At 41.0% G+C, this 12,269-nt stretch overlaps 1 protein-coding gene across 10 annotated transcripts in view; it reads left to right on the top strand.

Annotated features, from left to right (window-relative positions):
* FHOD3 (formin homology 2 domain containing 3) overlaps positions 1–12,269 on the top strand; it is a 611,695-nt gene that overhangs the window by 503,715 nt on the left and 95,711 nt on the right. For 7 of the 10 annotated variants that reach the window (XM_075125568.1, XM_075125566.1, XM_048839279.2 and 4 more), the window contains 2 exons: positions 2,054–2,104; positions 6,459–6,673. In XM_075125568.1, coding sequence (XP_074981669.1) covers positions 2,054–2,104; positions 6,459–6,673 — 266 coding nt within the window. The remainder of the gene's footprint in view (positions 1–2,053; positions 2,105–6,458; positions 6,674–12,269) is intronic. The other 3 variants (XM_075125567.1, XM_048839289.2, XM_048839286.2) reach the window with 1 other exon arrangement.

Here is a 12,269-nt window from a genome sequence, read left to right as displayed (position 1 = left end):
CGCAACATGCCGTGATAGTGCTGCCATTGGGGATGGTTCCTAAGGTTAGAAAAATGAGAACATACAAGTGAAGTTAAAAAAAAAAATCTTAATCCCATTCCATGAGCCCCTCACAGTTGTTCAATTAAGAGTATAATCCTGTGAAGTGCTGAACAGCCCAAATTCCTAAATACAGTGGTGACCCTTAAAATTTTCCAGTTAGCTAAGATATGATTGAGATAACAAAACTTGTTTCAGTACCTGTGCAATATTTGAGTTATTTTCCATAGTAAATATAGAGCAGGGTTTCCCACAGTACAAGACATTCTCCCAGGGTGAAGAAGGGGTGGAGACGATTAGCCTGGGGTACATGGAGAGGCCTCTCCGGGTATATCTACACTGCAGTTAGACACCTGTGGCTGGCCCATGCCAGCTGGCTTGGGCTCGCAAGATTCAGGCTAAGGGTCTGTTTAATTGAAGTGTAGACATTCGGAACTGGGATGCAGCCCGAGCTCCGGGACCCTCACCCCTCACAGGGTCCTAGAGCCCGGGCTCCAGGCCGAACCCGAACATCTACATCACAATTAAGCAGCCCCTTAGCCCAAGTCAGCTGGCCCAGGCCAGCCACAGGTGTCTAACTGCAGTGTACAAATACCCTCAGTGTTCTCCAGAACCTCAGTTTTCTTTTTTTTTAAACATTAGTCTCCTAGCTGTTAGAGTTGCAGAGAAAATGTAGAAACTGTGAACCAGTGTGTAACAAACACGTTGATGGCGTCGTTAGTTTGCAGAGAGACTGAAATAATAACTCTAAGATGTGCACTGCAGCTTTCATTTCAATGGGCGCTAATTCCAATGCCAATGATGAATGTCAGCATTATAGACTATTTCATCTAAGCATGTGAGAAAGGAAGTATCATATTATGAAGATCTTCACCATCTGCTCTGAGTGACTGCTCATTTGGGGTAGGGCCTTAACAACACATGGTAGGATTGAAGGGGAGCTAGATCAGTTCCCTTCTCCTGAAGGGGACTCACTTTTTTTAAGGATTAGGAACCAATGGTCTAGAGAACAGTGCAAATATTTAAGTATCTTTAGCTATATATACAATTTGACAAGTTTTTATGGGTGACATCTGCATGTGAGTGCTAAGGAAGGGGCACGATAACGGTCTTCAGATGTTCGATTGGTGCACGCGCCAGGGATGGTGAGTAATTATTTAATTTGATACAGAGTATAAAAAGGAATAATGAGATGTGATCAGTAAGTGGAAGATTTCTGGAAAACTTCCTGGCACTGAGGTCTTATAGGCTGAGAAATAGTCTGAAGTGATGAAAGTCCCATCAGTTTTGTCTAAACACTTGACAAAACACTATGAAATGGACTGCAGGGAACAATCTTGCATTGGCAAGGGTGTGGGCTAGATGTTCTAACAGGACATCTAACTTCTGCAATTCTTATATACCCCTATGAGATAAACAAGCTGCAAATAATATAAAGAACATTTCAGCAATAAAGATCATGGGTGGGACATCACACCCAGTAATTACACCACCCAAGTGTCAGGCAAAGTTGATCTGGCAAACGTGAAAGAAAAGAGTTGCTTAGGGAGTTGTGGGAGGAGAGAATAAGAGGAACTGGAGGAGAAAAAATAGCAGAAATGTGAGGACAGATGTAAGTAGTGGCATTTGAGGACTTGTAACTTGTCCAAAAGTCAGGGCCATGAGAAATAACAGGCAAACATAGAATTATGTGCCAGAAATTCTATTTTGGGCTTCTAAGCCTGTAATTCAAAGTTGCCCATTTTTATTCTATGCTTAGTATCCTTCCCCACTGTACATATTTGGGGTGATGGTGACATAGAGTGTATCTATGCACATCTGAACACACATACCCCCTCTTCCACATTTATTCAGAGAGTAGATGCAAATGTCTTCAGTATAGATAGTCAGCCTTCATTACCTTTAATTGTCTTGGGTTTAGATGTTTATTTCTCTTATTATTTACATCTGTTACCTTCCTTATTCTTGTTCCTTCTTATTCCTTGATTTCCTCTGCAACTTATTGCAACTTTAGCCGTGATTATTTAGACAAAAGAGAGGAACTAAGGCAAGCAAGAGAAGAGAGGTTTGTACCTTTTGCTTCCTGCTTTCAGTTGCTTTCCACTTATTATGTCCGTTATTGTGTGGCTATTGACTATTTAAATGCACTTTTAACCTGGCATGCAAGGGACAGTTTTATTTAAAAAGAAACCTATAAGAATGTTGTACTTTCACTAAAACGAAAAATGAGTCCAGTCATGGGCGTAGGAATAAATAAAAGTGCAGCAGGACTGGTAGGCATGGGATTGGTTGATTGACATAACTTATCTGTTGATTTGGGAAATAATACCAAGTATTACATTTGCACCAGAAATTTGCCCAAATATTAGTATGGTTATAGTTCTTCTAAACCAGTAGTTTTCAACCGATGGGTACAAATCTTCAGGGGAGGTCAGTCAGGTGGTCATGAGCCACTGAAAATTGTGTTATTATCTAAAGCAAAGAAAATTGATTATCAAAAAAAATCTCATTCCCGCACTCCCAGCATACCCTTATCCTTCAAGGTTCAGTATTTTCTCAGAACCACTCAGAACACACAAATAAATTATATAGGTTTAACATTGTTAGCTTACCAACTGGAAAGGTTGAGAAACACTGTACTAAGCAATGGGGTTCCTACGCCTATGAAAGCAAGTTTTCAAGGAGCACTCAAATAACAGACTTTGTCTTCCAGTAGTTTAACCTCCGTTTTCAATAGTGGTTATTAATGACGAGACGGAATTCTTGTTTTCACCTGCAAAATGTGCATGTCACTAACCAGATAACAGACAGAAAAAATCAAGAGTGCTACAATTCTGTTTTGCATAACGTATGCCGCATCCTTTCATTGAGAGACTACTGGACAAAGTGACCCATGGAATCCTTTAAAAATTGTGTTTCGTTACATTAATGTGAAGAAATCATCTAACTGGTAGATTTCTCTCTGGCAGTACAAATCATCACAGGAGGCAATTTCCTCCTTCAAACTTAGTCTGACCCAGCAGCAATTCTGTTGTGGCTAAGGTGGCCATTATTAAAAATGATGTTGATGTTTCTAAAATCAAACAGAGGTTGATGTGTTTTCCCTCATCTTTACAGCCAAAAATATAGCCATTTAAGGAATCTTGTGAAATGAAACTCATCTGACCGCATAAACACAAAACACTGATTGTAGCTGGGTAAAAACTTTTACCACCATCCTGCTGGTCGGCTAGATGTGAAACAAATTAGAAGTGAGCTCTCCAGTATTTTCAAGTTGTAATGGAACATGCTAAAGTAAGCTGGAGTATTTTTTTGGAAATGTTCACCAGCAGGGCATCATTGCTATGCTGTCTGGGCCAATTTTACCAGTCATTTGCAATATATCTTGATGTGTATATATATATCTTGAAATGAAAAACTAGACTCTTATTTCCTTCTTAAGAAGAGGAAAGAAACATCCCTCTTAGACAGTCCGTATATGTTGGAGGAAGAATCTACAATGGAGGTCAAACATGAGTCATCCATTGCATTGGCCTTATGTAATATTTTTTATGAAGTCCTTTGCATCAGACAACTTCTGACAGTGCACTTTTTTTGCAAACATATATTCCACATGAAAACAAAATAAGCACAAAAAGCTCTGTTGAAATCCCCCATTGTCTAAGTTTCTCCAGGTTTTTGCAGCAGTCTTGTGTAGTATCACATATTATATGAGCCCCTGTATGCAATACCTATAGTAATTTATGTCCTGAGCCAGAGCCAATTGAAGTCAATGAGAGGTTTTCCATTGACTTCAGCGGGCTTTGGATCAGGACCTTAATGAGGAACTAAAAAGTTTAACTCTGCATTTCCTTGGTTTTGCAAGTATGAATCAGTAATATTATTTTCATGTATTTTTGTGTTTGATGGCAGATTGTCTGCAATGATCGTTTAAAAATGCCCTTGCAAAGGAACACGCCCAGACCCTTTCCTAGAGGTTTACAGTTCAAATGGAAATGTTCCTGTTCTTATTCTGACCTATACCTGCTGACTTTGCTGATACAGAGGGTTACGTAGAATTCCGAGGGCACTGCTCACAGATCTAGAGAACTTCAAATTACATTTTTATTCTCTTAAACAGAATCAGTGGAATTGATTGCTCATGAAACATACCAAACTGACAACCCAGGGGTTTGCTGCCTTATAGCCATAGAACAGGTTCAGCATATGCACTGGCACTGCAAGTTGCCCTGACCTAGAGGAACATGGAAGCATGTATGGCGGCCGTGCCTCCACCCTGGACTGGAATAACCACACGGAGGAGAGAGACAGTCGTTCATTCTTTATCCTCATTCAAACCCTGGTCTTCATAAGACTTCTAACGAGAAAGCTAATGTGATGGTGCTTTTGATAATATAGATAGCTGCTCACTAGGAACTGAACTGAAACCATCCACTTGTTTAACATAACTCACTTAACAAATGTGAAATGGAAACAACTTTTGGTCTAGATTCATACTTGTTGCCTATTGGTATAAAGCGCCATCTAGACCTTTGCTAATCCCCTGAGTTACCCAGTATCCATGGTTGTTGTGTAATGCCATGAAATCTGCTGCTGTATGGGTTCAGTTTTTACATTTTGACTAGATATAGCTGTGAATGTTGACAGACTGCTATTTGCCTGGTGAATTTAATTCTGCAGCACAAAGCCACAGAAGCTAAAAAGTTAAATAGCTGAAAAAGAGCAGAGGACAATAAAATATTGTAGTTCCCCATGTTACAGGGGGATCAGTCCTGATTGTTGCTGTAGTGCAGTGGCACATTGCAGAAAACTTCGTTGCAGCCAGCTGTTCTGTACCTGGTTTAGCTAAGCGATCTATTTGAATGTCTCTTTATGAGTCCGAAGTTCCATCTGCTCAGTTTGTGGGGAGAGGGAAGGCTGAATACCTGACTGACTGTGGTTAAAATAAGGGCTGGTTTCATTAACTGTGTAACAAAAGACCATGATAATGTTTGTGAAGGGCTTTCTCTTCTTTTGGAAAAGAATCATTCTTTAGAATTGGCTTCATGCTAGAACTGTAAACAGTTCTTATTTTATAACCATACAAGTATGTGGCTTGTTATATTTTCATCCAGTTTGTAGGAGTTCCTTTTCCTACAAAAGCTCAGTTCAAAGCATGCCTATTCCTCCAGAGGAATAAAAGAAAATGAGTTTGTTCGTCATTATTGCAGTTTATAATAATGCAACTTGCATCAGAAAACACAAGAAGTGCTCTTCAAAGACATCTTTATATGCTGTATAGTTATGCTTGTGAATGCATGTGTCTGATTACTATATGCACTAAGCATGTTTATTACCACATCTGGCTGACTTCCTTACCGTTACTGAATTTAATACACACGTGTACATTAATTCTGCCTGTCAGGGAGGCAGGATTGGGGAAGGGGCTGTTCCTTGTTATGATGTGTTTACAGCAGTGGGTTATTGGAGGATGACCACATAGTCTTTCAGGACATAGGCGGTAGTCTTGATTAACCTGTTTAACAGCTCACTTGTGGGTAAGACAGAGTCAGGAGCCTGTTACAGCTGTATTCATAAATTTATTTCTGAGCAAATAATGGTGGATAAAATTAGCAGACATCTGGAAGAGGCACATATTCCAAAGTTATTTTGGTCCAAATGTATAAAGCACAGTATGAAGAATATGATTGGTAGCTGGTCTTAATAAACAGTTAGTGAGTTCTGCCTGCCTAAAATGCAAAACAGATGTATCTTTGTTCTTTTAAACTGACTTTGATGAATAAACTATATGTGACGTCAGGTCCAAGCTATTGGATGTCTGAGTCCGGCAGAGAAATTTTTTAGAATAAAAAAAAGAAAAGTTTCCATTGTAGACTCCGGAGAGAACAAAGTGAATTCCAGTGCATTGCTCTTAGAGCAAATAGAAGCAGGTTCAAAGCCTTAGATAGTCCTCAGTCCAAACGTTTATTATTGGTATTATTTTCAGGGAGAGCTGCTTTTGTCTGCTGGACTGAACCACTTTCCCTCTCCCTGCAGCAAGTCAGGGACTTAGGCTATTTGCATCAGTTTAGGGGGCTGGGTTTTTTTGGGGGGGGGCTTTTTTTGGGGAGGGGGGTGGAAGAGGGAGCAGGCAAATGCTTCCAAAAAGGAGGAAGGCAGGACTGTGTAGACAGGATACAATATCTGAGGATTGTTTAATGATACCATTTTTTGTTTTGTCATGAGCAACTTAATATTTTTTTGGCTAATATCTTTTGCTTTGGTGCACTTTTACTGGCAGACTGACCCAGCCGTCAGTGTAGCACTGTACCCCTTGTGTCAGGAAGTCAGTTCATTCTCTGCAGGTGCGTCGTCCCTAAACAAGCATCAACCACTGGCTTCTCTCTCTTTACGGAAACCCTTTGGAATTTAACTTTCAGATACAAATACTTGGAGAAGTTGGCAGCTGAGGAGTATGAGAAGGAGCTGAAAAGTCGGAGTATATGCCGAGGCAGAAGTGAGCTGTCCTTGAACTTGAGCTCTCCTTCTGCCCCATCCTCTCCCATTCCCAAGTGCATCAGCCCAGCATCCATAGAGTCACAGGAGGAGCTGAAGACCCCTTCAACACCCCGTGGGACACCTCAGTCCCCTGAAGGTGAGTGCAAGGGAGGACTGGGAGAAAGGAGCTAATTTTCTCATTGCGTCTCTCTGTTTAGCACACATTTTTTGTGCATGAATACAGAAATATAAGCTCTAGGGTGCCACCACTCATTTCAGGGGTTGTAACTTGACAGATTGGTCTGTGCTTTCTGTCTGCATTTTTCTCTTACTTTCTCAAATGCCTTCTGAGCTACTCATGCTAGGAATATGTTATAATTCATTGTTGTTATTATTTATGGTTATTATTATTGCCCATTGTTCTTAGAACAAAATAATTAGAACATGCAACGTGCAAAGCATCTTATTTTAGCATCATGTTCCTTGTCTATCAGTAGTTACTGAATACTAAAACAATAGTGCTCCTGCCAACACAGTTTGCTTATGTGGATTCTCTGAAAGAAATGCAACTGCTGAATGCCAAGATTATAATAATCTTCCAGCATAGCACAGGCTGAATGTGACAAACAGAAGAAATATTAAATTTAAGGGGGAACTTTGTTGCTTAATTTTAATGCACACAAAAAATTTAAAATTTTAGCAAAACTAACAAAGGGGGCCAAATGAAATTAGGAAGAAGGAAAGTATAATTAGCATTTTATGTGGTTTGTTTGTTGTCATATAATTTATTGATGTCCAAAGTGATACTATGCATGCACATCATTCCACCCCTTGCATCATGTGTCCCTCTCTCCAAAAAATCCCAAAATCACAGAGATGTATATTCCATGTGATGCTGCATTAACATTGGGAGCCTCTGTGCATGTTGAGGATGAATTATTACCATCATTTTATTTTATTTGGTTTGATTTCCTGCTACATGCTATTGGTGATTAATGCTTCTATGATTTGCGCTACTTGGTTTTATTGGGTATCATGGCTTTGAAGCATGCTGTAAAGCAATACAACTATGAAAGAAGATACTGGGGTTGCACTTTGACTTTGGGTGTATTTACTCTAATAGCATTAAATCTCAGGTCAAGTTTATTTAGTTTGAGTTTACGTGATTTCATAATCACACTAATTTCTTTGGGTAGTAGAGCCCCCACAAGTCTCTGTGGAATCGTGGCTCAGAATCTGGATATTTTCCGGTAACATTTGTCTGTCAAAATATTTAAAATCCCAGTTCTTCAGATCCATTGTTGCTTTTAGAGCAAATGAGCTAGATTTTTCCACCATTAGGATTTCACAACTGGGTAAGGAAGTATCTCTTTTATGATGATTATTTTAACATATTTCCCCTGGAAGCATTTTTTAAATGACAGTATAAAATGGAGCATGTATTTAGAACAGGTGCAGAGAGCAACTCTAGGCAGCTGGACAATGGAGAGCCTATCAGCAGACAGCCAGCAGGTGCACAGGGCATCTCAAATGAAGCACCTAACAAAAACAGGTGTACATGGGGCAGCCAAAAGATAGTACCTGGGAACTGGGCAAGTGGGCAGAGCAACAGCCGGCACAAAACAGGTGGGCAGGGCAGCAGCAGACAAAATTCGGCAGAAGGCAGCTCCGGGTATTCTTCAGGTAGCTGGGACAGCATCAGTATATGGGCCCTGAAATTTATTTATTTCAGTGGGAGTTTTTCCTGAGTAAGGATTGCTGTCTCTTGTCTTCAGTAAGCAGCAGGAAGGCAGCATTGGGGATTTGGCAAGTGAGGCAGGGCAGCAAACACCCCAGGCTGCTGTGAACTGGACAGCACTAGACTGGCTGTCATTTTGTATGCAAATTTTCATGCCATGTTCACTGAGCACCTCACACACACTAATGAATGTAGCCTCACAACAACCCTCTACAGTCAGGAAATATTATTTGCCCCATTTTATGAATGGGGAAACTGAAAACATTGACTTGCATATGGTCATATAGGGAGGCTGAGGCAGATCTAAGAACTCAGCTCTCCCTGAATTCCAGTCTAATGCTTTAATCCTAAAAATTACTTCTTCCCAAGCAAAGAGAAAATTGCAGAAGGAAAATGTGTGATACATTCTATGCACTGTAAGGGTATGTCTTCGCTACCTGCCAGATCGGCGGGCGGCGATCGATCCAGTATGGATTGATCTAGCGTGTCTAGTCTAGACGCGATAAATCAATCCCCAAGCACTCTCCCATCAACTCCTGTACTCCAGCACTGCGAGAGTCGCAGGCGGCATCAACGGGGGAGCATCAGCAGTCAACTCACCACGGTGAAGACACCACGGTAAGTGGATCTAAGTACGTTGACTTAAGCTACATTATTCACGTAGCTGAAGTTGCGTAACTTAGATCGATCCCCCTCCCCCAGTGTAGACCAGGGCTAAGACACAATCCTTCAAAGAAATGTGTTAATTATTAGCTGGATTTTTTTATCTGGTGTGAGTGACTAGGGGGAGATGTGCAGTCTTGCTGAGTTCCCAAGTTTGGGTGTACCATGCCTATACAGCTAAAAAGAAAGATTCTCAACAGCCCCAGTGGATTCTGGGTGTGCCCAGACATTTGAGTCAGGAGGGCTTGATTAGAAGTGAAATTCTGCAAACAGGTCATCTGTGTCCATGGAGATGCATGTACGCATCCCTCAACAGGTAGGAGCTGAGAAGGCTGACTCAAGGTGGGATTTTCCATTTTAGACTCTAGACAGTTGTTAAGGAGCAAGACTGGGAATGCTTTTGTTCTCTTATTGGGCTTGTAGGACTGGCTCACAGCGTTATATGAGGAAATGCCACAGTTGTAAGAGACACCAAGTGCTCTGGCAATCACAGGGGTCTTTGGTGGTTGGATCTGAAATGGGTTGTGCATGGGAGAAGTGGAGGGAATACAGGGTGTGATGGGCAAGGCTCTAGTGGGGAAGGTATGAAACAGGGTGGTGAGCAGCTTCTTCTCCAGACCCACCCTGTTACCAGATGTTTGAACCCTTGCAAGGAGATGCTAATTTTCTCATGCTGATTTAGACCCTGATCTTGTAGACGCTGCATGTATACTGAACTTCAAACTCATGAGTAGGCCCATTGAAGGGAATGGGAATAGTCAAATGCTTAAAATTAACTAAACATGTGCAGCAGTGTTTGCCAGATTGGATCCTTGCTGAATATGACGAAGATGGCAGTGGCCTACTTGATCAGAGAAATCTAGGGTCTGGGATAAGCTGTCCTAAGAGTGGAATTTCAGGAACTGCCAAACCTGGATTTACGTTTGAGCTTGTTGTTTATTTTGTGTTAACATGTCAATAAAGCCATGAGACAATTAGTGGCTCTTTTGTCACCTGTCCACTCATATGTCTGCCTGCTGGCTACTCCCCTAAGCTCACAACGCATCCCCTGAGTCGATCAGATAAGAAGGCAGCATATATGGGAATAACAGGTTCTAGAGAGGTCAACTAGTCTATTTCCCTTCTAGTGCTGAAAACAGAAGCAGTTGGAGGGCAGGATGGGAGCCATCAGTCCAGAGAGAAATCAGATGATGTCTGCAGCTTCTTGCCAGCCACCATTGTGAGCTGGTGGAGTCACAGCGGGGTAGGATTGGGAGTCATGAAAGTAAGATGGAGGGGTGAAGAGAGGGATTTAGAGTCGGTTGAGGAGAGAGGAGAAGCCATTGGGGAATGAGGTCTGGGTGTTATCGTGAGACTGGTGTTGCTAAGGTTAGACATACATTTAGGATGAGTGGCAGAAGATAGGACTGTGCACATTAACAATCTTATACAGTGGGGTTCATCTGAATTATGTTAAGCTCCTAGATACAGCTAACAATTTTTAGGTTTTAAGAAATTCAGCTTCCTTACTTCTACTTCGGAAATACACAGTGCCGATTACTCTTTCAACAGCAGCAGCAGCAACAATGGAAATCTGAACACCTGCAATCCAGCCCTCACAGCTTCCGTCTTGGAACTTGGTAGTAGTGAGATTTCATAACTTCTTGGGAACCCTGAAACTCCAGCATTCACTCCTCCGGGAATGTCTCACTTTTCTTTTTTCCTGTAGTAGACTTGTATTGTTTCATTTTCAGCAGAAACATAACCAGACATATGATACAAAACATCATGCATCTTAAAACCTTTCAGACACCCTCCTGTTGATATAGCCACCCTAAGTGTCCATTCATTTAACGAAAGTACTTTATTCACCCAATTTATTTTAACTGTAAAAATTAAATAAAATTGAATTTTGATAGAAGGGGGAAAGTGATTTAAATGCTGCCAAAGGGAAGTTATAACCATTCCATAACCACTAGTAAACTCAAGTGAGTCTTAACAAGAACTGCATACACACACAAAATGAATCTGAGATAAAAACATGATAAGCACTCCACTCACAGAGATTTATTGAGATCTATTAACACAGTGCAGCCAGGAGGATCTCAGCACCATCAATGCCAGGAGGTGTTGGAGATGGATCAGTCATGTCTTTCGAATGGAAACTGATTCCATCACCTGGGGCACAGCTGGAGAACCATTGAAAGACTTGCCAGAAACAGACAGGAGTGGAGGAGCTTCGTCACTGCCCTAAACGCCAGAGGCATAATGGGAACATCATGATGATGATGATGATCACAGTGATTTTGCCCTTCCAGTACTTCAGGAAAACCTACTTCGCTTCCACTAGCCCAGATTTAAATCAAAGTCTTTCCTCTTTTAACCAAATCCCTCATCTCAGAAGCATAATTTTAAATGCAATGCTACTGGTGTGGCAATGTGTGCTTCCTTGCGTTGGCCCACCACAATACTTCAATACATATCTGGAGGGTTCACTTATAGGGATCAGAGGATGGTTACTCTTTTGGGGCTTGTCTTCACTATGGGCTAAATCGGCATGGCTGTGATCGATGCAGTGGGCATCAATTTAGCAGATCTGGTGAAGACACAATAAGTGGATGGGAGAGCGCTCTCCCATTGACTTAATTAATCCACTTTAACAAGAGGCAGAAACTATGTTGACCATAGAGTGTCTCCCATCGACATAGTGCGGTGTAGACACCACATTAAGTCAATGTAAATTATGTCAACTTAAGTTACGTAACTTAACTAAAGTAATTTAGATTGACTTACATCGCTAATATAGATAAGGTGTTTATGAAAACTTAGGTTTTCCTTAGTCTTGGTCTCTATGCTGTGTCTGCCAGTAACGTTGCCAATTGTCATGGTGGTTTTTCGAGTGTGAAAACTGGTCCAGTAGATGCTGGACTGAAACCAACAATTCATTTCACATAGGTAACCAAATAGACATCTGCTGGGAATGGAGTTTATCACATCAGCATATTTCTCTCCAATATCAACATGACCATTAAATTTATCATATAGTGCAAATGCAAGAGACAGATGTATGGTGAGCTCAATATTTTTATTCTCTCTGTAGTGCGTGTTGAATATTTTGTATTTTTGAGTTTCATTGGCAGAGGTTTTGGTGGATTTATATTATTACTTACGTTGTTTCGGTATATCTTGGATCATTTGACACTATCTCAAAAGCTAGAGAGACACCATCAAAGTGGTTGAGTAACAGCACTTCAATCTTTTGTTCTGGAAGTGTTGTTCTGTGTACTATAGCACCAGAAAGGGCAGAATACTAGGCACTCCCTGTACTAGGAAAGAGATAAATAGCATACTCCAAGATACTATATTGCTATTT

The sequence above is a fragment of the Caretta caretta genome, chromosome 2 (assembly GCF_965140235.1).
Source record: "Caretta caretta isolate rCarCar2 chromosome 2, rCarCar1.hap1, whole genome shotgun sequence".
Taxonomy (NCBI): domain Eukaryota; kingdom Metazoa; phylum Chordata; order Testudines; family Cheloniidae; genus Caretta; species Caretta caretta.
Note: the sequence above shows the minus strand (reverse complement) of the source record. Positions and strands in the feature narration are given on the sequence as shown.